The following is a 27746-nucleotide window of genomic DNA, read 5'->3' as shown; positions in this document are numbered from 1 at the left end:
TAGAGCCGCCTCTTCTCCTCCCCCCTCCCCCCTCGCTGGTCCGCAGCCCGGCCCTGGCCCCTCCTTCCGGCCTGGGCGGCGGGGTCCGGCGGCTGCGACGGCGCGAGGACCAGGGAGGCGCGGGACGTGGGGCGGCGCCGAGGGCAGGGCTGGGCGGACTGGCGCTGGCAGCGGGGGCAGCACCGTGGGCCCCTCAGAGCGGCCGCAGTCCGGGCCTTGGCCCTCCGATCCTGCTCTGCCGCGGTGAGTGTGACGGGCGGCCCCCAGGGCGCGTTTGTATCTCTGTCTGCCCTGGTCTGGGGTTGGGTCGGAGCGGCTGGTGTCTGTCCGAGCATCTGTGGGTGGTGGCACAAATGCTTTTCAAAATCTGTGACTGTCTCTGTCCATGTGAGGCGTGTCCACGTCCGTGGGAGCAGTGGGGGGATTCCTCGGGCTGTGTCTTCTCACGTGAGGTCCATGTTTGAGGGGAGCAGGCTCGGGTGGAAGGGTGATGGTTCCTTGGAGAAGCGCAGGGTTTGAGAGCGTGTATGTTGGTGGAGGGTGTCAAACGTTGCGGCCGAGGGTGGTGGTGGGGGACGGGGGAGGTTGCTGAGTGGGACTCTGAAATTTAGTGGCCCAGCTTGTCTGAAGGGTCCCTTTCTCCCTGGTGCAGACACTTCTACCCCTTGCCCGCTCCCTCCTCCGCCCCTTCATCCTCCTAAGGCACCAAAAGGCCCACCAGCCAGGATGGAGGACACCCTTTCCTCCTCTAACATTGCTCCCTGGACAGGAAACCTCATCGGGAGGCTGTTTCTTGTAGCAAAGGACTCCCCCTCCACCCACCCCCGGCTCCCCTGCAGCTTGGGCCGTGTCTGGAGGACCCCAGGCCCCACCCTGGCCTGGCCTTCTCCCTTCTGGACTTGGCTACAGATCCTGGGCTGTAAACCTGCAGGGACAGATGGTTGCAGGTTGGAGGGGTAGGCTGCTCCCCAGGGAGGTCATTCTGACTGAAGGCAGGCCCTGGGCTTGTTTGTGGTGTGGGGTCTCTCATGCGGTCAACTCGAAGGCAGGATTGGCACCCATAGGAAGATGAGATCTGGGAAGCTGGAGCAGGTACAGAGGTCTTTTTCACAGATCTGTCCCTGCCTGTCTGTCCAGCTCACCAGTGCCCATTCATCACCTAAGCAGGGCTCTGATTTACTGCAGAATTGGAGTCAGAGCTGCAGGCCTGACAGGTGCCCTGCCTCTCTTGGCTTGTATGCCTCTAGTGACAGAGCTCTTACTACCTTCTCTTGTGAGAAAGCTTCTTTATGTTAAGTGGAGGTCTTTTTCCTTGGAGCTTTGCTTAATTATCTTGTTATTGCCTTTGCTTTTGCCTTTCTGTCTGGTAACAGGGAACTGCAGTGATTTAAACATGGCTCTCCTGTCACCAATGTATACTGAGCACCCTCTGTGTGCCAGGTGCTGCCTCAGCCACTCAAGGGACAATGTCATTCTTGCTGGGAGGAGAGCTTGAGCAAAGGCCCATAGTTGGGATAGTACAGCCCGTGTTCAGAAAACCAGAGCAAAACCATACAGCTAGAATAGAGGGTGCCCAGAGGGAGTGTCATATGTTCTCAAAACTCAGAAAACATTTATTTTGGAAGGGAGGTGTGGGGCAACTGCAGCCATCCTCTAAGACACTTGGCCTTACTGTGGAAACCAGCAATCTAATCCTCAAGATAGTACAAGATGGGGTTTAAGCCTGGATACATATTACAATCTGTAAGGACTTTTGGCTAGAAAGAGAACCTTAGGAATCCCGGATTTGGGGAACAAAAAGATCCCCCCCAATTATAAGTAAGGGGATGGAGTAGAAACTTACCCAGTCTTAACTTGCATTTGTGAAATTAGTGACAGGACTACCTCCTAGATCTCTTGACCTTTTTTAACCTAGACATTTTGGAGGCAGAATCAAGGATCATCATATCTTGTATCTGAAAGGGAAAAGAAGAGGAGGGACTAAGAAGACTCCCAGGGTTGGTGTGGTGAGATGGATGGTGCAGTGCCTTTTATTGAGATGAGAAATGCAGCAGGAAACGTAGGCTAGGGGAAAAATAATTCAGTTTTAGGCTAGTCTCCATCTTCCATGTAGTGGTGTCCACGATACATTTGGACATACAGGTGTGGGGTTCAAGAAAGTTTTTTGAGATAACTTTTAGAAAGTTAAGGAAGAGATAAGGCTTTGGGGGTCATTAGCAAGTGAATGGCAACTGAAGCCCTGGGAGATGATGAAATTTCCCTGGCAGAGTATGAAAGTGAGAGAAGAGGCCCTAGAACAAAGCCCTGGGGGAACTAGACGTTTAAGGAATGGGCAGTGAAGGAGCATCCAGGGAGCAAGTGGAGAACTTGCATTGAGTGATCATGAAAGCACTGAGTACACCCTCTGCCCTTTGGAGTCTTGCTGTTTTGCCCAGCTGGTGCATGTTTCTTAATTTTTCATGCTTCTGTTTCTTGGCTCAGCTCTCCCAATGTACCTGTCAAGCTTCTATTTGTCCCTCACGAGCCAGCTCAGATATCCCTTCTTCTGGAGGCCTGTTCATTCTCCTCCATCACCTTCTGACTAGGGACATCCTCCTCTTTGCTGCCTTAGCAGCTTGAATATGCCAATAGCATGACAATTATTACATTGTATTTCCATGTCTGTTTCCACACTTGTTTGAAAGCTTAGAAAGGACAAGGAATATGTCTCTTTCAGCTTTGCATCTCCAGTTTTCAGTTGAAGGGCCTGGTTGGTCCAGAGTGTGCCTGGAGAAGTTTGGTAGGTTGATCAACTGATCAAATAATTCATTCATCTACTCAGTCTGGCAGTGGTGGGGGAGATGGTACTGTGAACTTCATCACTCTCCTTCCTTGCTGATCTTAATTGAAAAGAATTCCTTGGTTTTGAGGAATTTATGTCTTCCTAGGTTTCATCTGTCCCAGAGAAACCCCGAAGACTGTAACCTGCAGTCATTTGACATTTTGCTGAGGCCTCAAATAATCAAATACACTTGAAGCTAGTGAAGAAGAGTGAGTCATTTTAGGAAACAAGTGAGCCTAGATGACCTCTTGTATCCATTTTTTAACAATGCTTTGGTTATCTACCTTCACTCACAGCTGTGTAAATCTGGTACTCTCCTGAGGTTGTGGGAGGAAGTCATGGGGGAAATTAGATGCTGTTTGAGAATTTGGAGAAACTGAAAGGCCTTGAAACACATCCTTTGCAGATGTCAAGGATCTAGTGGAGTCAGCAGCACTGGCTGTCTTCGTTTGCCCACAGTAACTTCCTCCTCAGCCCCTTGGACCTGGCTTCCTCTCCTCCAGCCCATGGAAACCACACTCTCTGAAGTTAATAACAGCTTCTCCAGGGTTTTAAATCATGGGACCTTCCTGCAGTATTTCACAATAAGATTGTTTCCTTGTCTATGAAGCTTTATTCTCCCTTGGCCTTCACACTGTCCCTCTTTTCTGCTTCCCCTGCCTCTCCAGCCACACCTTTTCCATTTCTTGCAGACTTTGCTTCTGGCCCTATCCCTTAAATGTTGAGGTTCCTTGGGGCACAGTCACAGGCTGTCCTTTCTCATCTCTGGGTGATGTCATCCACTCCCATGGCTTCAGCCACCATCTGTACACCAACAATTTCTAAATATTTATCTCCAGACCAGACCTCTTTCCTAGGCTCCAGCTTATCTTTGCAACTGCCAGCTGGACCTCTGCACTCAAGTATCCCTTAGGCACCCCAGATTCATCTTATTAAACACTGAACTTATTACCCTCTCATTTGAACTTCTTCCAGAGTTTCCAAGTCAGAAAACTAGCAATCATCTTTCATTCTTTCTTCTCTCTCTACTCTTCACACCAAACCATCCAGCCATCATCTCTATGAAATCTCCTTATCTCAATTTCCTCTTTGCTACTCCCCTCGTCAATACCACCATTATCTCTCCTCTGGAATATCATACCAGTCTCTTAACTTTCTACTTGTGTCCCCTCTAAACTGTTTTCCAGAGAGCAGTCAAAAATTTGCAGTTGTGGCTCTATCACTCTATACTTGTACCTTCTCTACCCCTCCACTCCCCACCAAAGGTTTCCTTAGCTCTTTGGATAAAGCCTTAATCCCTTAGCAGGGAAGGCTAAAGTCCAAACTCCTTAATGAGACCAAAAAAGCATTGCATGATCTAGCTCTTGCCTACCAACTCATTTTGTTTCTTAGCCCTCCCCTGTCCCAGTGTATGGTTCAGTCTCCTGATGCAGAAGGCACCATGTTCTCTGTAACTCTCACTCATCCTGGAGCTCTCAGCTTGAATAACACTTTCTTCAGGAGAATTCCCTTGTTCTCCTACCTCCAATATCGCTCTCCCCGATCCCAAATCTAGGTGAATTCTGTGCTCCTGGAGAGATCTGTGCTTCCCTATCATAGCCCTCACCATAACGCACTGCAGTAATCAGTTTATTAGTTGTGGGATCCGTGAAGACTGGGCTGCAACTATTTATTTATCTTTGTATTCCCAGGCCTGGAAGAGGTGTTGAATGAATGCTGAATGAGGAAATGAGGAGTCTTTAGAACTGAGCCATATAGCATTGATGAGATAAGGGATCCTGGATCAGTAAGCAGCCTGAGGAAAGAGGGTAAAATCTCAGCTCTGAGTTCAAGGTCTTCCAACTGCTCTAATAAACAGTCCACTTAAACCATTGCTTATAGGACCTTGGGGGCAGATCCCTAGGGTGCAGAGGGATGGGAGAGGTGGTAATAGGAGTCGAGGAGGAGAAGGGAGTCTTAGTAAGGCCTCAGCGGCTGCGGCCCTGGGTGGGGAACTAAAGCAGGAAGGGGAAGGGAGGGAGGAGCTGTCCAACCTTGGATGTAGCCCAATCCCCGCCTCTTTGTGACAGGCTGGGAGAGCCCCTTGGGCTTGGAGAGAGGTGGAGCCTGACTTCAGCTGCCCCAGCAGGGCCCAGTAGACCACTCCTACTCTCCTCCCTGCCCTCCCCTTCAGCAGGCAGAAGCTTCAGCTTGGCTCTGGCCTCCCGTTCTTCCACCAGCCCTCAATCTGTCCTCCCTCCTGCTATGTTGTCCTTGTATTGAGTGTCCAGATTCAGAACCCATCACCTCCAGAGACAGAACGTCAGAGTCCCACTGCCCCACTGAAGAGGATGCTCTCAGGCATACCCTTCCTAGCCTTCCCATGCCCAGCCTCACTCCAACAGAAGGCATATACAGCCCAGCCTCTCTCTGGTCTCTCCTCAAACCTGGAGAAGTCCCTGGACTGACCCCACCTCATGCATGCATGCATGCATTTGTTCATCTGTTATCTTTAGAGAGGCCCTTGGTGTGTGCAGCTGGGCACAGATTCTGTTGACTTACTACTAGTCACTGCCTGTTTTGGAGTACTTCAACTACATTTCTGCTTCTCTTCATGGCAAGATTTCTCTCATTAATTGTCTACATCTCTTGTCTTAATGTATTCCTTTCTTTAGTCATTCTAACCTGGCTCTGCCCCTGCCACTTCACCGCAACCAAATCTGGTGGACATTCTTCAGTCTTCATCTTACCTCACCACTCCTTTCCTGAATCACTCTCTTCTCTCTGCTCCCTTGGTCCCACACTCCCCTGGTTCTCCTCCCATTGCTCTGGCTTCTCCTTCACTCTCTACTCTCTATTCCTACATGGTCTCATCCATTCTCGTGGCCTGTTGCTTTAAGTGCCGTTAATATGCCAGCGCTTCCAAATTAATAACCAGCCCAGACCTCTCCCTGGAGCTCCTATATTCTGTTCCTTACATGACATCTCTACCTGGATATCACACAGGCACCTTAAACTCAGCGTGCCTGAAACAGAATGCTCCAAGTCACCTCGTCAGCTTTTGCTGTCTCTGTACATGGCCCACCATTTGCTCAAAGGAGAAACCTGGAGTCATTATTGACATTCCTTTTCCCCTCTCACATCCAATCCATCATGATGTTCTTTTGATTCAACCTCAAGAGTATTTCTCAAATCAACCCACCTTTTTACCTATAGCTCTGCTAATACCCAATGTCATCTTACTGAAGAACTGGGGTAGCTTTCTAACTGGTCTTCCTGCTTCCACTCTGGCTCTTCTTCAATCTTCATAGTTGCCAAAGAAGCTTTTTAATATATATATATGCAAATTATATCATTTCTCTCCCAATTTAGGAGAAATATCTAGATTCTTAACATCAAGGTTTTTCCTGATCTCATTTCAGCCTATCTTCCCAAACTCACCTCTTGCCTTTTATTTACTTTGCTCTAACTACCTGGTCCTTTTGGTGTCTCAGTGAGCCCTCTGTCTAAGAACTTTCATTCACGCTATTCCTTTAGCTTAGAATGATTTTCCTCCTTCACTCTCTGATGTCCCCAGCCTCATGCCTACCATCTTCCTTCCACCCCTCAGAGCTCTGCTTCAAGTTATCTGCTTGGAGAGGCCTTTCCTGATCACCCAATCAAAAAAGTATTCTTCCTCATAGCATCCTTTTCTTCTTTGTAGTGCTCCCCTCCCTCAATTTGTAATTATGTATTTATTTGTTTATTTAATTTTAAAATATCTGTCACTGCCTCTCTATCATAGGGACAGTGACTATATCTGTTTTGTTTATTACTCTGTCCACAATGCCTGTACAAAGTAGGTACTTAATAAATATTTGTTAAATTACTGAATTAATTCAATAAATACAGGTTGATCATATGTCAGGCTCTGGGCTAAGTCATTTTATCTATATCTATATCTATATCATATATGTACATATGTGATATGTATACAGTGGAGGAAGCAGAGAAGTAACAGGAAAATTACAGTGTAGCATATAAGGGGTAGGTTGAAGGAAACAGAGGGTGCAATGGGACACAAAGGTGAAGCACCTTACTCAGACTTCAGGAAATCAGGGAAGGCCTTCTAGCATAAGTGACATTTACATGGTGACTAGAAAGACAAGTGATAGCCAGCCAGGCAAAGGGGGACTTGGAAGAGGATCTCAGACAGAGAGAGCAGAATGTGTGACTGCCCAGAAGTAAAAGAGAACAAGGAGTTTTCCAGGAACTGAAAAGAAATCTGTGTGACTGATCATAGATAGAATCATGAGATATGAGCTATGGGCAAAGCCAGGCCTTGCTGGTAAATTTAAGAAGTTTGGACTTTGTCCTCTGGACAATGGATAACCATTGAAAGAATTTAAACAGGAATTTAGTGACAAGGTGGAATCTGTGTGCTAGGAACCTTATTCTAACTGTGAGGGGGATGGATAAGAAGCACAAGTGAGGAGACAAGGATGCCAGTTAAAAGGCTACTGCTGCATCTCAGGAGAGAATTGGTGGTGACCTGAATTAGGAGCAGTAGCTGTGTGGTTGGAGGAAAATGGGATGAGGTATCTGGATACTGATTATATGCAGAAAAGAATGCAGTCCTGGGCAGATGTGCAAGAGATACTCACTCCATCAGGAAGTTCTCCTGGAGGAGGATTTGAGGCAGGCAGAGGAGGTAAAGGATGGGTGTATCAGTGAGACTGAGCATCCATGTACCATGCACTTAACATGCGCTATCGCAATTTTCAGAACAACCATTTAAGGTAGGGATTGTTATTCCCACAAGTGCAAATTAGGAAACTGAGGCTCAGAGAGGTTATATGAATTATGCAAGGCCACATAGCTGGTAAGAGGCTGAACTGGTTTTGAAACCCAATCTAACCCTAGTCTATGTCCTTAAGCAAGGGTTACTCAGCTTACCTACTTCACCCTGCTCTTTCCAGATCACTACCTGTCCTGCCCCTGGCAGGGAAGTCCTGGGGCTAGTTTTCTGTAGGGCATTTGAGAGGTGGGGATCAGGTAAGGAAGAGAGTGCTGACTTAACCTGGTGCTAACCATCTCTCTATACACAGGCTGGTGTGAGTGGCAGGAGCCATTCGTGGGCACCATGGCGAAGAGGCAGGACAGCCCTGGCCCAGAGGTCCAGCCCATGGACAAGCAGTTCCTGGTGTGCAGCATCTGCCTGGATCGGTACAGGTGCCCCAAGGTTCTACCTTGCCTGCATACCTTCTGTGAGAGGTGAGGGGGTGTGTCTACTGGGAGGGAGGAAGACCCTGCAGGCCCCCTGGGAGGGGAGTGGTGTGTGTAAACCTGTGAGGTGAGGGAAATTTGTGTACACATGCAGGGGAGCAGGTGAACTCCAACTGCAGGAGATGAGGGTTTGATGCAAGAACCCATGAGAGGACCAGAAGCTCCTAACATTGGGCCATGGTCCCTGCCCAGAGCAGACCCTTTTCTGTCCCCTTTCCAAACCCTAAGGCAGCCTTCAATGGCACCAGAGAAATCAGTAAGAACTGAGACTCTCAGGCAGCTCTGGGACCAGAATAGTTTAGGACCTGTCTTTCCCTGCCCACCCTCATTGTTGTCCTGGAGCACTGAGGGAAAGGCAGCCCCTTCCAGCCTCTAGGCGTCTATCCATTATTCATTCACTCAACAAACATTTATATATATCAAGCAACTACTATGTGACAGCCCTGTCTTGGGCACTGGGTATACAGTGATAAGCAAAAGCAGATATATCTTTTCTCTTAAAGAGTTTACAGTATAGTGAAAGAGGAAGTAATCAAAAGATCATGCCATGATCTTTTGTTCAGCCATGCTACATGTATATATAATATTGCATCCTTATTAAGTGCTGCAATAAAGTGCTAAGCTATGAGAGCTTAGTATATGGGATCATATAGTTTGGAGACTCAGGGAAGGCTTCCTTGAGATGCAGTCTGGAGGTTGAGTAGGAGTTAACTAAGTGAAGGGAGTGCTAAGAGCATTGCAGGCAGAAGGAAGAACATGGAAAAAGGCCATGCCGCATGATGGACCATGTCAGGTCAGAGGGCCTAGAGGAGGCCTGACCAGATGGTAGCTGAGCTAGTATGATTGAGAGTGGCATGGGATGAAGCTAGAGAGGAATGTTGAAGCCAGACCACCTGGAGCTTTGTGGACCTTTAGGGAATTTTGCCCAGAGAGCCACAAGAAGCTTTTGCAGGGTTTTAAGCATGATCACATTTGTATTTAGACAATATTCTCTCTCCAGCCCTTATCCCTCAGTGGCTTGGTCCCTGGGTCTTCTCACCTTTGTCACCACCCACGCCCTCCCTCTGCCTCCTGCCTTCACTGAAACCTGGCTTTGCCCCAGGAACTCTTCTTTTCCATCCCTGCTCTTTCAGATTCCAGCTCCACTGCTCTCTCCCCTTCATCAACGGGAAACAGACTCAGTCTTCCTGACCTTTCCAAATTTTTCCGTCAATTTGGGTGACTTCATTACCCACTTATATGCCTCTTGGTTCTTGACTGTGTCTCCAGGGACATCCTCCATGCCATCTCAGTCATACTCTATCTATGGGGCTTGCCATCACCTGAAATGATACCACTTCTTCTGCGGTCATACATGCCAATGTCCTACTCCTGGCTTCCCTTATCCCATTCCTACAGCACCAGCTTTGACTGCATATAGACAGCCAGGCCCCTCGACTGCTCCCTCTTTTCCCAGCCACCAGATCCATCCTGGCCTTTCTTTCTTTCTTACCCATCCTGGATCTTATACCTGTCCATCTGACTGGCCACGTTCACTCACATCTTTGTCTTTTTCTAAACCCATGAGGCTGAAGCTCAGTGCTGGATCAGTAAGATGTCTCTGCACCTTCTACTCCCAGATCACTGAGCATTTTGGAGAAAATCAGTCTCTAGGAAATTATAACAATAGCCACTGTGTACTGATTACTTACTATTTGCAAGGGCCTGGCAAAGTGATTTGCATGTACTGATTTACTTAATCTTCACAACAGATTCTTTATTATCCCCATTTTAGAGAAGAGAAAACTAGGATTTAAAGTAATTAAGAATTAAGAACTGTTTCCACAGCAAGTAAGTAGTTGAGGTCTGAATCCAGGTTTGACTGCAGACCCTTCAGTCTTTTTTTAATTGAAGTATAGTTGACATACAATATCCTGTTAGTTTCAGATGTATATTATAGTAACTTGATATTTTTATACATTACAAAATGATATCCACGATAAATCTAGTTATTGTCTGTCACCATACAAAACAATTATATTATTGACTATATTCCCTATGCTGTACATTATATCCCCATGATTTATTTATTTTATAACTGGAAGTTTGTACCTCGTAATCTCCTTCACCTATTTTACCACCATCCTCAACCTCTCCACGCTCTGGTAACTACCAGTTTGTTTCCTGTATCTATGGGTGTGTTTCTGTTTTATTTGTTTGTTTTGGTTTTGTAGATTCCACATATAAGTAAAATTATACAGTATTTGTCTTTCTCTGCCTTATTTCACTTAGCATGATACCCTTGGGGTTTTACAAATGGCAAGATTTAATTCCTTTTTATTTTACTTTTATTTAAAGTTTTAAAAAATATTTTATTTATTTATTTCTAGAGAGAGGGGAAGGGGAGGAAAAAGAGAGGGAGAGAAACATCTGCAGGAGGGGGCTTCTCATGCGCCCCCTACTGGGGACCTGGCCTGCAACCCAGGCATGTGCTCTGACTAGGAATCAAACTGGCAACCCTTTGGTTCACAGACTGTCACTCAATCCACTGAGCTACACCAGCCAGGGCTTAATTCTTTTTTATGGCTGAATAATATTCCATTGTCTCTGTGCATATGTATGTGTGTGTACATCTTTTTTACACATGCACATCTTTTTTATCCATTTACCTATCAATGGACACTTAAGTTCCATAACTTGGCTATAGTAAATAATCATGCACTGACCATAGTAGTGCATATATCTCTTTGAATGGTGTTTTGTTGTCTTCTGATACATTCCCAGAAGTGGAATTGCTGGATCATATGGTAGTTCTATTTTTAATTTTTTGAGGAAACTCCATACTGTTTTCCATAGTGGCTGCACACTTTTATATACCCACTAGTGTAAAATTTACATTCCCAGGCAGTGTAGGATGGTTTCCTTTTCTCCATATCCTCAATAATATTTGTTATTTTCTGACTTTTTAATAATAGTCATTCTGACATGTGTGAGGTGATAACTCGTTTAGGTTTTGATTTGTATTTCCTCGGTGATTGGTGATGCTGACCTTCTTTTCATGTGCCTGTTGGCCATTTGTATGCTTTGGAAAAATGCCTATTGAAGTAATCTGCCCATTTTTTATTGTTTTTTTAAAATATTAAATTGTGTAACTTCTTTACATATTTTGGATGTTGACCCTGTTTCAGATGTATGATTTGCAAATATTTTTTCTGTAGGTTGCCTTTTCATTTTTTGTTTTGATGGTTTCCTTCATTGTGCAAAAGCTTTTCAGTTTGATGTAATCCCATTTGTTTATGATTGCTTCTGAGGAGACTAGTCCAAAAAATTTTGCTAAGACCAGTGTCAAATAGCTTATTGCCTATGTTTCCTTCTGGGAGTTTTATGGTTTCAAATGTTGTATTCAAGTCTTTAATCCCATTTCTAATACCTTTTTGTGTCTGGTATAAGATAATGGTCCAGTTTCATGCTTTTGCATGTCCAGTTTTACCAACATCATTTATTGAAGAGACTGTCTTTTCCCATTGTATAAATTAATTGATTGTATCTTCATGGGTTTATTTCATAAATTAATAAATTAATTGATTGTCTCCTTTGTCATAGTTGATTGATTTTATAAGTGTGAGTTTATTTCTTCTGTGTTCTGTATTTTATTCCTTTGATCTGTGTGTCTGTTTTCATAATTACTGTATCTTTGTGGTAAGTTTGGAATCCGGGAGTCTGATATCTCCAGCTTTGTTCTTTCTCACAGTTGGTTTGGCTACTGTATACTTCCAAACAAATTTTAGAGTTATTTTTTTCTAGTTCTGTGAAAAATATCACAGGTATTTTGATGGGAATTACATTGTACCAGTAGATTGTTTTGAGAACAATGGACATTTCAACATTAATTATTCCAGTTTATGAGCACAGTATACCTTTACATTTATTTGTATTATCTTCAGTTTCCTTATCAATGTCTTATAGTTTTCAGAGTACAGACCTTTGACCTCCTTGGTTAAATTTAATCCTAGCTATTTTGTTCTTGATATAATTATAAATGGGATTGTTTTCCTAATTTCTTTCTGATAGCTTGTTATTAGTGTATACAAGCACAACTAATTTCTGTAGATTAATTTTGTATCCTGTAACTTAACTGAATTTATTTATTACTTCTAATAGTGTTTTTGGTGGAGTCTTTAGGGTTTTCTATATAAAATATCATGTCATCTGTAAATAGTGACAGTTTTACTTCTTTTCTAATTTGTATGCCTTTTATTTATTTTTCTTGCCTAGTTTCTGTGACTAGGACTTTCAATACTATGTTAAATAAAAGCAGTGAAAGTTGGCATCCTTGTCTTATTCTTGATCTTAAAGGAAAAGCTTTCAGCTAGCTTTTCACCATTGAGTATGATGTTGCAGTACAATCCCTCTACCCCCGACATTGTTAAGAGTCCTGTGTTATAAATGGATGTTGAATTCTGTCAGATGCTTTCTCATCCCCCTCTTTCCCTGCTTCTCTCTCCCCAGGTACCTTATGTTGACATTTTTCTCCCCTAAGCTCCAAGGGCCTTTCTTTAGCCTCAGTAACTTGTTCCCTGAGCCCATTTCTCCTGTAGCCCACTTCTTTTGCCTCTGTAACTTTCTAAATAAACTTTCTTTTATAATTTGAAAAAAATTGATATATCACATTGATTGATTCGCAGATGTCGAACCATCTCTTCATCTCTAGAATAAATCCTATTTGATCATGATGTATGATCCTTTTAATATGCTTTTGAATTTGGTTAGTTAATGTTTTGTTGAGAATTTTGCATCTATATTTATCAGGGATATTGTCCTATAATTTTCTTCCTGTGTGGGACCTCTGGTTTTGGTATCAAGGTATTGCTGGCCTCATAAAATGAGTTTGGAAATCTTTCTTTCTTTCTTTCTTTCTTTCTTTGAATGATTTGAGAAGGATGGTTATTATTTCTTCTTTAAATCTTTGGTAGAAATCATGTGAAGCCATCTGGTTCTGAACATTTTTTGGGTGGTCAAATTACTGACTCAGTATCATTGCTTGTAATTTATTCAGGTTTTCTATTTCTTCATGATTTATCTTGGAAGGTTATGTGTTTTTAGAAATTTATGAATTTTTTCTTAGGTTTTCCAATTTGTTAGAATATAATTGTAGTATTCTGCAGAGCCTTCATTCTTTTTTTTAAATACTCAATATTTTTTTAAGATTTTATTTATTTATTTTTAGAGAGAGAGTAAGGGAGGTAGAAACAGAGGGAGAGAAACATCAATGCGAAAGAGAAACATCAATCTGTTCCCTCTCCTACATGCCCTGACCAGGGACTGAAACCACAACCCAGGCACATGCCCCGAACAGAACCGAACCTGCAACTTTTGCTTTGCAGGTGACACCCAACCAACTGAGCCACACCAGTCAGGGCAAGCCTTCACTTTTAACCAATACACACTCATTTGTCTTTTGATCCCTGCTCTTAAAGAACTGATGTTCTACTAAAACACCAATGCAAAAGAACCTTTGCACCCAGATGTTCATAGCAGCACAATTTACAATAGCTAGGTGCTGGAAGCAACCTAGATGCCCATCAGTAAATTAATGGATCAAAAAACTATGGTACATTTACACAATGGAATTCTATGCAGCAGAAAGAAAGAAGGAGCTCCTACCCTTTGCAATAACATGGATGGAGCTGGAAAGCATTATGCTAAGCTAAATAAGCCAGGCAGTGAAAGACAAATACCATGTGATCTCACTTTTAACAGGAACCTAAACAACGAAACAAAGAAACAAGCAAAATATAACCAAAGACACTGAAATAGGGGACAGACTGACAGTGACCAGAGGGGAGAGAAGAGGGAATTTCAGGGGAGAATGGGAAGGGTTTACAGGAACAAATTTAAAGGACACATGGTCAAAAGCTAGGGGGAGGGTGGTAATGGGAGGGAAGTGGGGAGGGTTGGGTGGGTGGGCTGGAATGGGAGTAAAAGGGAGAAAACTGTACTTGAACAATGATTAAAATAAAATTTTTTTAAAAAAGAACTGATGTTCTAGTGGGAAGTGATGCAAGCAAATAAGCAAGCAAATAATCAAATAGGAAAGTCACAGCTTGTGTTAAGTGTTTTGCAGGAAGTAAATAGGGAGTAAGTGGGGGTGGTTGGGCCAGCAGCTATTCTACATCTAGTCACTGAGGTGAAGTGGAAGGCTTCCATGAGGAAGTGATACTTGACCTGACACTTGAGGATGATAAGGAGGCAAGACATGTGTGGATTGTTCCAGGCAGTGGGAAAATCTTTGCACTGTTCCATCCAAAGGTCTTAAAGAAGGAGTAAATGAGTGTGTTCAGAGACCAGAAAAGAAGCCAATGTGGCTGAGTGAGGAAGAAAGGGGGATGAAGTGAGGCCCAAAAGAATCAGGACAGTTGTGGGGTAGCTTGGCAGTTTTAGGAAAGTGTTTGAATTTTATTCTAAATGCAATGGGAAACTGCTGAAGGATTTTTTTTTCAAGCAGGGAAATAATGTGATATGATTTAGATTTTTTAAAACTCACTTTGGCTGCTATGTTGAGAATGAATTGCAGAGAAGAGTGGAAACAGGAATCCAGTTAGGAAGTTATTGTAAGCCAGGTATGCTCAACAAATAGGAATGAGGTCTTAATGAGTTTGAAGGTATTTTGCAGCCAGAGGAAATGCCAGATTCCATGAGCTGGGAAGAGAGCTACAGGGGAAGAGTGGAATGGTTGAAATGCAGATTTTAGAGTGGATGCATTGGCAAGTGGTGGGATATGGGCAGTGGTAGGAGGATGGGAGTGGACAGCTGAGGTGAAGTGGAGGAAAAGTTCACTGGGGTTGAGATCAAGGAAATAAATATTTCCTTGTGGATGGGTCACCTTGTGGATGTCAGAGCCACTGGGACTGATGGCCAGAGTGTGTGTATGGGGGGAGGGAGTAGTACAGGACAGGGTTAACAGAAGAAGAGTGTAAGCCAAACCAAAGACTTTAGCAACTGGGGAAGCAACCATTAAGTTAACCCAGACAAAAAAAAGGAGGGGTGGTGTAGAGAGAAGGCATGAGCTTTCAAGGAGCTGAAGAATAGTTTAGAAATGTTACGGCTGGGGGTGGGGAGGACTCAACCCCACCTCTGGCCCTGAGGAATGTGGAGTATGAGACAGAAACCACTCTCTACTTGAGAAGATTGAAGGGGAAACGAGGTCACAAACAATATTTGGGAAGCACTTAGAATCTTGCCTGGCACATATTATTTGTTAAATAAATAAAAATTAATTAGTTCAGATCAAGAGGTATAGAGAACATCAACAGAAGAGATTGAAGATACAGGAACGTTTACACCACGCAGATCTTCCATCTCCAAATTTGTGGTCGCCAAACATGCTGCCCTCAGTCTGTAAGCTTCCTCTCCTCCTCCCTTCAGTGACTAATCCCAGCCCTCCTGTTCTCTGAAATCCTCCCTCCTTCAGGCTCAGCAGCTGATCTTGCCAGAGGCGAGTTAGGCCCACTCTCTCTAACCATCCCCGATTGTACATCCACCTCTCTTTTCCCTCCTTCAGCCAGAGGGTGTGGTCCAATCCTCTTCTTCAGACTATTCTGAGCCACTTCCTCATCCCTAGACCTTGTCCTGTGTCTTCTTGTGTCTTCAACCTCTCCTTCTGTACTGGTTATTCAGTTTATAAACATGCTCAAGGCTCCCATGACATACAGATAAGAACTGTTTGTGCCTTTGTCCCACCCTCTCCCCAGCTGCCATTCAATCCCTCATCCCCCATCTTACTCAAACTTCCAACCTCCCGTTCAAACTTCAACAAGCAACAGGCAAGCTTTTCTGCCCCTACCACTCCAATCCCTCCCTTTTTGTTGCAGACAAAAGTCTCTCACATTTGCCAGTGCTGTTAGGCAGTTCCCAATCCTTGATGTTCCCTGACTCTCCTGCTTGCTTTAGACGCTGATGACTACTCATTCCCTCTTAGAATTATGCTATTCACTTTGCTGCTCTGACAGTCTCTCCCCCTGCCTCTCTGCCCATTGCTTCTTGTTCCCCTCGTTCATTATTTGCAGGGTGCTCTGTCTTGCTCTTACCACTGCCTACCCCTTCCTGGCTGGTTGCATCCTCTTCCATGGCTACAGAGGCCAGCTAAATGTTGACGATGTCCTCATCTGTATCTCTAACCTGTCTTCTCCCCAGCTCTCTACAGGTCCCTTCTACCTGGATGTCCACCATTACAGTAGACTCAGCCAGGTCAAGCTGAACTTCTCTATGAACCGCTCCCCTTTCTGTGTTTCTCATCTTAGTGAATGGCACCACCATCCACTTGATGATCTGAGCTAGGAATCAGGGAGTCAACCAAGACTCATGTCTCACTCCCCATGTCTAATCAGACATACCTCCAACTGGCTGTACTCCTTAAATACTTCTCAAATTTGTTCACTTTAGTCTACATTGCTACTGCTGAAATCCAGGTCTTCTCATCTCTTGCCTAAACTGTTGAAAGAATATCTTGGTTAAGTACATGCTTTGCCTTGTGTCTGGATCCAGGCTCCAGTGTTCACTAGCTTTGTTACCTTGGGCCACTTACCCTTTCAGAGTCTGTTTACATAAACAGAGTGTAAAGCACAGTGCCTGGCACATAGTGCTTAATAAGTGGTAATTGGATGGTGCCAGTGATGATGTTACAACCCCTTGTCTGCTCTCTCGCCACATTCACATTCACCCTGTACTGAGAGGCAGTGAAGAGGAGCTTGATACATTGTGAACCTGGCTGTCCCATGCTCCAGTGGTTCCCTTGTGTTGCAGTGACCTCTAAGCTCCTTGGTGTGGCTCACCAGGCCCTCCATAAACTGGCCCCTGTCTCTCCCCAGACTCCTGTTACCATTCCCTGTTTTGGACTTGGTTTCCAGCCATATCAAGCTGTTTATAATTCCCTACCCACACCATGCTGTTTCTGGACGCCTTGTGTGTGTGGAACATTCTTTCTCCTCTCCCTGCACCTTTCTTTGGTCAGACTAACATCATCTGTCCATAAAGATTTAGCTTACATCACCTCCTCTGAAGCCTGTTCTGGCTACCCTGTCCACCCACCCTGGGCCAGATGCCCTCTGTGCATTTCCTTATCAGTGCATCTACTGTATTCCTTTTGTTAATGATAAATAATAATCTACAATATGTAGTGCTGTCTGTCAGTTAGGCAAATACTCATAGCCTACTATATTTAGTGCTTTCTATGAGTTAGGCATATAAGCCCTTTACATTTAATTCTCTAATATCCTCTGAAGTCTGTACTGTCTCTATCTTACAAAGGAAGACTCTTTGGCTCTTTAAAGTTAAGTAACTTGTCAGGGGTCACAGTTTAATAGGAGGCTGACCTGGGAATTGAATCCAGGCAGTCTAGCTCCAGGATCCACACCCTTAATCATTACATTGCTTATTTCTATAAACTCTGTTTTTCTGTACTTCTGTAAATACTCCTCTTCTCTGTAGACTGGAAGGATTTTAGAGATGCTCACTATGCTTTATCTTTGTATTCCCAGAGCTTGGCACAAATTTGACAAGAGTAGGCAGTCAGTAAATGTTTAATGAGTTAATAAAGTAAGGGCCAGTTGCTCATATTTCTATGAGAAGGATTTGTAAACACCTGTGAAAGGTGAACCTGTGTTTGTGCACACTGTGTGGAATGCACATATGTCAGCTCTTCTGAGGGAGGTCAGTTTCTACTCAGTTGTGAGAGATGAGGACTTTTATACATGCTGGCAGGACAAGATGTGTGTGCCAACCAGAGAGGTTTCCAAATGAAGTGTAACAACACCCCTGTGAGGAGAGGGATCAGCACCCATGGAAAGTGTGAGGAGGGGTGCACTGATGCTGCCCCACCCCCTTCTTCCCTCCCTGACCAGATGCCTCCAGAACTACATCCCCGCCCAGAGCCTGACTCTGTCCTGTCCAGTGTGTCGGCAGACGTCCATTCTCCCAGAGCAGGGCGTCTCGGCATTGCAGAATAACTTCTTCATCAGCAGCCTCATGGAGGCAATGCAGCAGGCACCTGATGGGGCCCACGACCCTGAGGACCCCCACCCCCTCAGCGCAGTGGCTGGCCGCCCCCTCTCCTGCCCCAACCATGAAGGCAAGGTGGGCCCAAGCAGGCCCAGTGAGGCCAGGACTTGGGGTGGAAGGGGAGGAGAGGTTGGGGGAGGAGGCCGAGTGGCTGTGGGTGAGAGGTGTTTCTCTGGATAAGTGGTCCAGGCAGGGGGCACACCTGGAAGGTGAGGGGCAAGGAGGACAGGTGGGGATGGGGAGGGGCAAAGAAGTGTGATGTCTAGCCATTGCCTGACTGGAATCTTTATGCTGCCAGACGATGGAGTTTTACTGTGAGGCCTGTGAGACAGCCATGTGCGGCGAGTGTCGTGCAGGAGAGCACCGAGAGCACGGCACTGTGCTGCTGCGAGACGTGGTGGAGCAGCACAAGGCTGCTCTGCAGCGCCAGCTGGAGGCAGTGCGCAGCCGGTAGGCGCATGGTGGGGACCTGGGCTGGTGGGGCCATCAGAGATGATGTCTCAACAGGGGCAGGGGAGGGACTGGGGAGGCCTCAGGGAGGGGATCTCTTGAAGAAGGAATGGCTTGGTAAAGGTACCTAAAGCCACCCCGGAGTGAGATGTTTCCCTTCCCCAGACTGCCACAGCTGTCCGCAGCTATCGCCTTAGTGGGGGGCATCAGCCAGCAGCTGCAGGAACGCAAGGCAGAGGCCCTGGCCCAGATCAGCGCAGCCTTTGAGGACTTGGAGCAAGCGCTGCAGCAGCGCAAGCAGGCGCTGGTCAGCGACCTGGAGGCCATTTGTGGGGCGAAGCAGAAGGTGCGTCCCTCATCCTTCCCTACCATCATCCATCTCGAGGCGGCCTTATTGCCTCCATGTGTCCCCTGCTTTCCACACCTGCGCACCTATTTCCCTAGTCTATCATTTCTGCCTCCTGATGTGGCCACACAGGTGCTGTGGGCTTCTGTGTGCCTTTTTCACACTACCCCCTTGTATTTCTTTCATGCCATAGCACAAAAGTTAATTAGGAATCACAGAGACACCGCCCCTCCAGTCTTCTCATTCAACCCACCCCTATTGCCTCCTCAGGTGTTGCAGACCCAGCTAGACACACTACGCCAGGGTCAGGAGCACATTGGCAGTAGCTGCAGCTTCGCGGAGCAGGCGCTGCGCCTGGGCTCAGCTCCGGAGGTGTTGCTAGTGCGCAAGCACATGCGAGAGCGCTTGGCAGCCTTGGCAGCACAGGCCTTCCCAGAGCGGCCCCATGAGAACGCACAGCTGGAACTGGTCCTTGAAGTCGATGGGCTGCGGCGATCTGTTCTCAACCTGGGCGCGCTGCTCACAACAAGCGCCACTGCACACGAGACAGTGGCCACGGGAGAGGGCCTGCGCCAGGCACTGGTAGGCCAGCCTGCTTCACTCACCGTCACTACCAAAGACAAGGATGGGCGGCTGGTGCGAACCGGCAGCGCCGAGCTGCGAGCCGAGCTCACGGGCCCCGATGGTACACGCCTTCCTGTGCCAGTGGTGGACCACAAGAACGGCACATATGAGCTGGTGTACACAGCGCGCTCTGAGGGCGAGCTGCTCCTCTCAGTGCTGCTGTATGGCCAGCCGGTGCGCGGCAGCCCCTTCCGTGTGCGTGCCCTGCGTCCAGGGGACCTGCCACCTTCCCCCGATGACGTCAAGCGCCGTGTTAAGTCCCCTGGTGGCCCAGGCAGCCATGTGCGCCAGAAGGCAGTGCGGAGGCCCAGCTCCATGTACAGCACAGGCGGCAAGCGGAAGGACAACCCCATTGAAGACGAGCTCGTGTTCCGCGTTGGTACTGATGGCCAGGGGCAGAGCTGGGCAGGAGAGGGCAGGGAATTTCAAAATGACCTGCGAGTGAATTCTTTTGGTTTTCTGCATCCATTTCTCACAGGCAGCCGTGGAAGGGAGAAAGGTGAATTTACCAATTTACAGGGTGTGTCCGCAGCTAGCAGTGGCCGCATAGTGGTAGCCGACAGCAACAACCAATGTATTCAGGTGAGTGACTGTCCAGCAACCCCAACACCAAAATGAAGGTCCTCCAGCTACAGCCTCTTGAAATAAAGGGTGTACAGTTCACCTCCTGAAAGATGAAACCTACATGGTATCTATTCATAAAGAACAATAAATCATAGCACTGCCTTTCACTCACCCACTTGCAGCCTCACCCCCACTGGCCACAAGGGTAATCACATTCACAGTTAGGCACCCGAGTTCACTATGCTGGCAGCCTCTACCTCCCAGGCCATGGCTCAGACCAGCTCCTGGACCCCAAAGATCTGGCTCATTCTTCCTTCCCCTCTGCCTCCACTTGAGCCTCCATCTGGCTGGCTAACTTTCCTTTTCACCATCACCTAGTCAGGATGCAGGCTCTGCCCTCCCCTGCTATCTTCCAACATACTTTCTTGGCTCCAGTATATATCCTGTGGGCACCAGTCTCTGCAAACATCTGGTTGACTAGACAGTCAAATAGGGTTAAGTTGTGAAAAGGGATTTCTTCAGTGGCTAGACCATAGTATATTGCATCCTCACAGGTGGTCCTGCCCTGGTCCTCCCAGCCCCTCACACACCTGATTAAAGCATCCACCATGCAAATGGACATGAACCTTGCTTCACTTCAAGCTCTTTAAAGCCAGAAATGTGGTTTTCTCTGTTTACTCCTTGTAATAAACCCAGAGCCTAGTGGTGGGCACCAGTGTGGTAGACACACAGCAAAGCAGTTAAAACCTCAAGCTCTGAAACCAGACACCTGGGCTTGAATCTTAGCTCTGCCACTTACAAGTCATGTGACTCTCTGAGCTCAGTTAACTCATGTGTAAAATTAGGAAAAGAATACCTCACAGGGTTGCTGGTAGCATTAAATGACAGAATGTACTATGCATGACACCTACTGAACCTTCTAATGTTAGTTACAAATATCATTGTCCAGGTGGAGGCTGTCAACAAAAGCCAGGAGGTGAGAGAGTGCTGGAGGGGGTCTTTCAGGGAACTGCAAAAATCCCAGAGGAGCTGGAGGTAGATTCCTATTAGGAGCCAAGAAGCCGAGGTCACATTGAATTTATCCTGTATGAGATTGTTCCCAGCTCTCCTGAACTTCAGTTCTTGGAAGTACTTTATTAGGTAGCAAAATTTTTCCCTCAAGATCCTTATGTTGCAAAACCTATAAATTTAAACTTCTTACTGACCCAGTGCGAGTACCCTTGTCATAGATCCAGCTCTGCTAAAGGTCTGTCACCTCAACATCAGATCTCCCTGGCCCTTGCTTTCCACCTAGGACCAAAAGTGCCAGGAACTCTTCCATGCCCATATTCCCAGCCTCGTGTTTCTAGCCAGCCTTTATTTCCACCCTATTGCTCAGAGCGGAGGAACAGAGAGGCCCAGTTCAGCACAGGGAGATATTTGGACACAGCCTAGATAGTGAGGATGAGATGGGTAGGAGAGGGAAGGCAGGTAGTACAGGGATTGCGGGTGCTGCTGAGGCTCTACTCAGTCACTCCCTCTACCCTCTAACTCTTTTCTTCCTCCTTATACCAGCCAGGGATGTTTTCTGGCACAAACGTTGAGATTTGGGAAACATTCCCTGGTGTGCGTACACACAAGCACTCACATGCACAGAGTAACAGGTGCCATTCTGTCTCTCCAGCCAGGGGCTGTGCTTTTCCACTGTCTCAGGGTAGGGGATTGAGATGCAGGGCTTGGTGTAGCCAGCCCCCTTCCCTTCCAAACACTCACTCCTATAGCAGCCTTCTTTGCTCCTGCTTCCATCCTCACCCCAGCTTCCTGGCTGCCAGGAGCTGGACTCGGATTCCAAAGCTGACTTTCTATTTTTCTTACTCTGGGGACCTCTCACCTGGTATGGGCTGGGCTCCCAGATAGACTCTGACCTGCACCCCTCAGTTCATGAGGATTGGGGTCCTCGTGAACTTTTCCTCCTTTGGACCCCTCTGTGGTGGAGGCTGGGTAAAGAATTTGATTTGTATATTTGATTTGACAATTTATGTAATTGTCTTAGTCCAGAAATTTTATCAGTTCTTCTATGGAAACTTGCTCGTTTCCTTTAGGCAGAATATCAATCACATTCTTTTCTGAGCTCTTCAGCCTTTTGCCAAAACACTTCATACATTACCAGAATCACTGGCTTGTTTTAAATATTTTGTTTTATTCTCTGTCCCCTACTAGTCTCAGATCCTGAATTTACTTAGTGCTACTGTGATATAGCAGAGAGATGTTAGGGCTGGTGCCCTAGCAGAGACTAGGGCACCAGCAGATTCTAGAAATGTTAAGGAAGCAAATAGAGGAGGTTTTGATGAACCATCAGATGTCAGTGGGAAAAGAGGGTTCAGGAATCGCGGGACTTGGTGCACTGAATGGGTGGTGGTGTCATTCAAAAGCAGGTCTAAGTATATGATGATGAGTTCACTGTTGTACATGTTGTATTTGAGGTTGCTGTGTGGCATCCAAGTGGAGATGTCCAGTTTTAGTCTGAGATTGAGCTGAGGACCTCATTCATTTGTTGAATGTCTGCTGTGTGCCAGTTTCTATACCAGTGCTGCAAATGCAGCAGCGAAGAACAGGCACAGTCCCTGCCTCACCTGGAACTTACATTCTTAGAAGAGGACAAAGATATTTATAGAAGTGATGGTTGTTATGAAGAACTATAAAATGCATATCATAGAGACCTAATTGTGAATACATTGATTCAGGGGTGGAGCTGGTCATTAAAGGCTTCTCTGAAGAAGTGACCTAGAAATTTTGAGAATCAAAAGATGAATAGGAGTTGGCCAGATGAAGGGAGTGGGATAGGATAGGACAGGAAGAGTAAGACATGCCCCCACACACACACCCTGAACCTCACCAGTTTTGAGCTGGAACTGAGCTGCTCAGACTGGAGGAGGCACATGCATAATCTCACGGCTGATCTGGGGGTATTTTATTCTCTCTCACATCAACTTTTCAGTCTGTGGTCTCTCCTTTCTCATGACAGCAAATGCTGTCCTATCACAGGGGATCAGGGCAGAAAAGGTGAGAGGGTATGGTGGAAGGTGTGCATCAGGAGGGAGTGATGTGTCTTGGTGAGACCAGTTCAAATAGTCCTGCAGGCCTAAGAGATATGGATGGGGTGAGGGGCAGGGGGTCCAGTCCTAAGGATGGAGCAGGTCTGGATCAATGCTTAAGACCAATGCCCAGAACTTGAGTTATCCAAGGCTCTTGGCTCTGATTCATCTTATGTCCCTAGAGCCTATAACAAAGCATTGTATGAGACTTACCCAGTGAGTAATGGCTTGGCTGTGAAGGAGAAGCAAGAGGGCTTAGCTATACAGGAAAAGAGCATCAAAGGAGATGCTTTTAGGATGGGGAGACCTGAGCATGTTGGGCAGCTTAGGTGGAGGAGGTAGGAGAGGGTGAGAGGTTAAAAGTGTCACTCTATCGGAGAGGAAGGTTACCTCTTCTAGTCAGCTCCACAGCCTGAAAGGGCTAATCCTTGTCTATTTTCTTCTCTCTCCCACCCTTTTTGTCTGCTACCAAGTCTTATTGAGTCTACCTCCTATTTGTTTCTTGAGTCTATCTACTGCCCTCCAGCAGTACCCTGGTCCAAGCCATCATCATTTTACACCTGGACTGCTGCAGCAACCTCTGACTGGTTGGATGGCTTCCAGTCTTGAATCCTCCTTTCAGCCAGAGCACTCTTTCTTAAAAGTTCCAACATGTTTTTTTTTCCCTGATACTACCAAGCAGTTATTCAATTTTAGTGGACACTGACCAAGTGTTTTAAGAATTTTACTCAATTCTGACACTATGTACCTGGAGATAGTGTCACATCCCACAGGTTAAGGGTTCATTGTCATAAGACTGCCTCTACTTCAGATACCAGTTGCAAATCAGGTCGTCATCATCTGTGCATTGACAAACCTGCTATAAATTGGAAGTTCCCACAACCCCCTGCTTGGGTTTGATTAATTAGCTGGAGTGGCTCACAGAACTCAGAGAAACATTGGCTTATGTTTACCAGTCTACCATAAAGGATTTTATAAAGCATACAGATGAACAACTAGATGAAGGGTTACATGGGGCAAGGCCTGGAAGAGTCCCTAGTGCAGGAACTTCTGTCTCTGTGGAACTGGGGTGCACTGTCCTCTCAGCACCAGCCCAGAAGCACATCAAATCTTATTCAAGGGTTTTTATAGAGCTTGCGTGCTGGCACACACACAGCCACACACACCTTCCCAGAGGTTGGTGGGTAGGGCTCTAAGTTTCAACCCTTTAATCATTTGGTCTTTCTAATGACTAGCCTCATCCTAGGCTATCTAGGGTCCCCACCCTAGGTCATTGCAGTAGCATAAGCTCAGAAGGTTTCCCTTTGAATGACAAAGAACACTCCTATCACTCAGGAAATTCCCTGGCTTTGAGGAGCTCTGTGCCAGGCATTGGAGACAAAGACTAAATACATCTCTTATTATATCACAAAAGCAAATATCCTGTCATTCTCCTGCCCAGGAATTTTCAGTGAATCCTCATTACATCTAGGATAAAACCTGGCTCCTGTTGTTCATGGGAGTGCTCCCTGCACTCCACACTGGACAAACAGCCCCTTCTGGACTCTGTCTTTTCCATACTGTCCACTCTGCTGAAACACCTTTCCTCCTGCTTATTTATTGTCCAACTTCGGTCTCTCTGTTAGCATCCTTTTGGACTATTAGCTCAGATATCGTCTTGGAGCCCTTGTTGACCACTCTCCCTCACCCCTTTCATATTCTTACAGTCCCACTCACACCTCTGCGGCATGTACCCTAAGCTCTGCGCCATGTCTGATTCTTCTCTGTACCCCTGACATGGTGTCATTAGTGCTTGTTGAATGACTGAATGAATGGGGGGTCTCCTCCCTCAGGATCCTGCTTCCTTCCCTCTGTGCCCACAGTCTCTCCCCTCCTCCCCCTCCCTACCTTGATCCTCTGCTCCAGGTTTTCTCCAATGAAGGCCAGTTCAAGTTCCGTTTTGGGGTCCGTGGGCGCTCGCCTGGGCAGCTGCAGCGCCCCACAGGTGTGGCAGTGGACACCAATGGAGACATTATTGTGGCAGACTATGACAACCGTTGGGTCAGCATCTTCACCCCTGAGGGCAAGTTCAAGGTGAGAACCTCACTGTCACTGCACCCTGTACCCTTGGTGATCAGCTGAAGTGATCATTCTAGTGCCCCCTGGTGACTGGTCCTGGTTTGGTCCATCCCCAGCCCAAGGTTCTGCTTTGGTGTCAGGCTGGGACTAGTCTCCCCAGTGGGCAGGATAAAGCCCCTAATGTGTATCTCTTCCAGACCAAGATTGGAGCTGGCCGCCTCATGGGCCCCAAGGGCGTGGCCGTAGACCGTAATGGACATATCATTGTGGTCGACAACAAGTCTTGCTGTGTCTTTACCTTCCAACCCAATGGAAAGCTGGTTGGCCGTTTTGGGGGTCGTGGGGCCACCGACCGTCACTTTGCAGGTATTACAAAACAACTCAGACGTCTATTTTGATTCCCCAGTCCCAGAGAACCCCTTGGGTATCCCAGCTCTAATGACCCCTCCTCTTGTGTCTTGGCCCTAGAGAACCACCTCTCTTCACTGTACCTTAGCATCATCATCCCAGAAACCTGACCCCTCTCCTTATGCCCCAGCTTTGTCATCGCAGGAATTCTTCCCCATCCCACTCAGTATCCCAGCCATAACCCTAGAGATCACTTTGTATTTTCAGGGCCCCATTTTGTGGCTGTGAACAACAAGAATGAGATTGTAGTGACGGATTTCCATAACCATTCAGTGAAGGTCAGTGTCTTCCCTCACCTTTTTTCCCCCCTTGAGCTCATTCATTTGCACACTAAACATTTATGGCCTGGCTACTTTGACCCAGGCACTATGCTAGAAGTGATGGGAATACAGCGATGAATCAAGAAAACACTTCCTTTGCCTTCTTAGTTATAGTCTAGTAGAGAAGAGTTAACCAGGACATTACAACATGATGTGATAGATTCTGTGATAAGGCATTGTAGGGAAATGCAAGGGCATAGCAGAAGCATTTAGCTCAGATGAGACTGAGAATGACCCAAAGCACCATTAGTAATTAGCCAGAAGGTAGAGAAGAAGGAGAAAATTTGAGGCAAAGGGGACCAGTGGAGCCAAGAACTGGAGGTGGGAACCCTAACAGTGTGTTCATGAAGCTACAAGTAATTCAGACTAGGTTGCAAGGGTAAGTCTTGTGTGTCCTTTAAGGAGCTTGCTCTCTTGGGGAGTCACTGAAGGATTGCAGGGGGTGCAGCAGGTGATACAGTCCTGTGTGTTTTAGAAAGATCACTCGGGCTGGGGCAAGACTAGAGGCAGGAAGATAGATCTTTTGCAATAATCCAGATAAGGACCATTGCAATGGCAATATATACATAGGGCAATATATACATATTTGAGATAGAATCAGAGACTGTCAATTCATGGGCTGTCAAGCAGAGAACGTGGAATTGAGAATGACCCATGGCCAAATGGCTGTTGCCAGTCACTGAAAGAGAACTCAGAACTGGTTTCACAGGGACGATGGGCTGTTAGATTTGATATGTCCAAGGGGTATCTACTGGAGATGTCCAGTAGCAGTGGGTGCATGAGTGGGAAGCCTGGGAAGAACTGGGCTATAGCTGCAGATATGGGAGTCCTCAGTTCTGGGGCTTCACCCCCTCCTCCTCCAAGGCCCTGTCCTCTGCCTGAGGCCAGGTCCCCAGTCCCCAGCCCTTTGCCCTGCCAGGTGTACAGTGCCGATGGAGAGTTCCTCTTCAAGTTCGGCTCCCATGGTGAGGGCAATGGGCAGTTCAACGCCCCCACTGGAGTAGCTGTGGACTCTAATGGGAACATCATCGTGGCTGACTGGGGCAACAGCCGCATCCAGGTGAGGAAGGCCCAGGGATGGCATGTGCGGATGGATTGTGCAGTTTCCTGCTGTGTCCTGTGCACACGTACACCCCAAAAATGCATCTCATTGGTCTGATCTTACCTCTCCCTCATTCTCCACTCATTCTTCAGGTGTTTGACAGCTCTGGCTCCTTCCTGTCTTACATCAACACATCTGCAGAGCCACTGTATGGCCCACAGGGCCTGGCACTGACCTCGGATGGCCACGTGGTGGTGGCTGATGCTGGCAACCACTGCTTTAAGGCCTATCGCTACCTCCAGTAGCTGCACAGGGGCCCTGCCTGGCTCATGGAGGGACGGACATTGGGGTGATTGGACAGGAGGGTCTGGCCCGCAGGTGGGCGAGACCCGGCAGCACTGAATGTGGGCTGTGGGCGTGGGTGCGCCTGGTGCCCTCCCTCTCCCCGTCTCCCACCCCCACGGTTGCACTTTATTTATTCGGTTCTTGCTTTGGTGACTGGGTGGGCCTGGACTGTGGTCCCAAGGACGTGTGCAGAGCTTCACCCTACCCCCTTTACACAGCTCCCTTGTCCCCTCAGTCTGCTCCCCACCCCCGATCCTGGGGCCAGAACAGCCTCTTACTCCAGGGCAGAAGTCCCTCTGGTTGTCTCCCTACCACCCTATACACATTGACAGAGACAGCAATACCCCACCCCTCATATTAAATAAATGTGTTTGCCACGTGGTTTTGTTGTTTTCTTGTGGGATGGGGCTATGAG

The 27746-nt window shown here is 46.8% G+C and overlaps 1 protein-coding gene across 2 annotated transcripts; it reads left to right on the top strand.

The window, feature by feature from the left end:
- Positions 1 to 47: 47 nt before the first annotated feature.
- TRIM3 (tripartite motif containing 3) lies at positions 48 to 27712 on the top strand. Of its 2 annotated transcripts, XM_045839600.1 has the most exons (12): positions 48 to 243; positions 7888 to 8053; positions 17944 to 18175; positions 18399 to 18550; positions 18716 to 18896; positions 19167 to 19899; positions 19999 to 20102; positions 25064 to 25231; positions 25414 to 25582; positions 25832 to 25902; positions 26864 to 27004; positions 27139 to 27712. In XM_045839600.1, the coding sequence occupies exons 2-12, from the start codon at positions 7923 to 7925 to the stop codon at positions 27289 to 27291; spliced, it is 2235 nt and encodes a 744-aa protein (XP_045695556.1). In that variant the 5' UTR covers positions 48 to 243; positions 7888 to 7922; the 3' UTR covers positions 27292 to 27712. The 2 variants fall into 2 exon arrangements, with proteins under 2 accessions (XP_045695556.1, XP_045695557.1); XM_045839601.1 differs by lacking the exons at positions 48 to 243; positions 7888 to 8053 and having other exon boundaries at positions 18049 to 18170.
- Positions 27713 to 27746: the final 34 nt, after the last annotated feature.

The sequence above is a fragment of the Phyllostomus hastatus genome, unplaced genomic scaffold (assembly GCF_019186645.2).
Source record: "Phyllostomus hastatus isolate PE091 unplaced genomic scaffold, TTU_PhHast_1.1 phas_contig_304, whole genome shotgun sequence".
Classification (NCBI taxonomy): Eukaryota; Metazoa; Chordata; class Mammalia; order Chiroptera; family Phyllostomidae; genus Phyllostomus; species Phyllostomus hastatus.
This window is presented reverse-complemented; position numbering and strand designations above follow the sequence as displayed.

Excerpts from the sequence above, each read along its gene's own strand:
- TRIM3 (XM_045839600.1), top strand. The coding sequence starts at position 7,923 with ATGGCGAAGAGGCAGGACAGCCCTGGCCCAGAGGTCCAGCCCATGGAC. Across the intron at positions 18,897-19,166 it reads TTTGTGGGGCGAAGCAGAAG|GTGTTGCAGACCCAGCTAGA; the intron begins GTGCGTCCCTCA and ends TTGCCTCCTCAG. Across the intron at positions 27,005-27,138 it reads GGGGCAACAGCCGCATCCAG|GTGTTTGACAGCTCTGGCTC; the intron begins GTGAGGAAGGCC and ends CTCATTCTTCAG.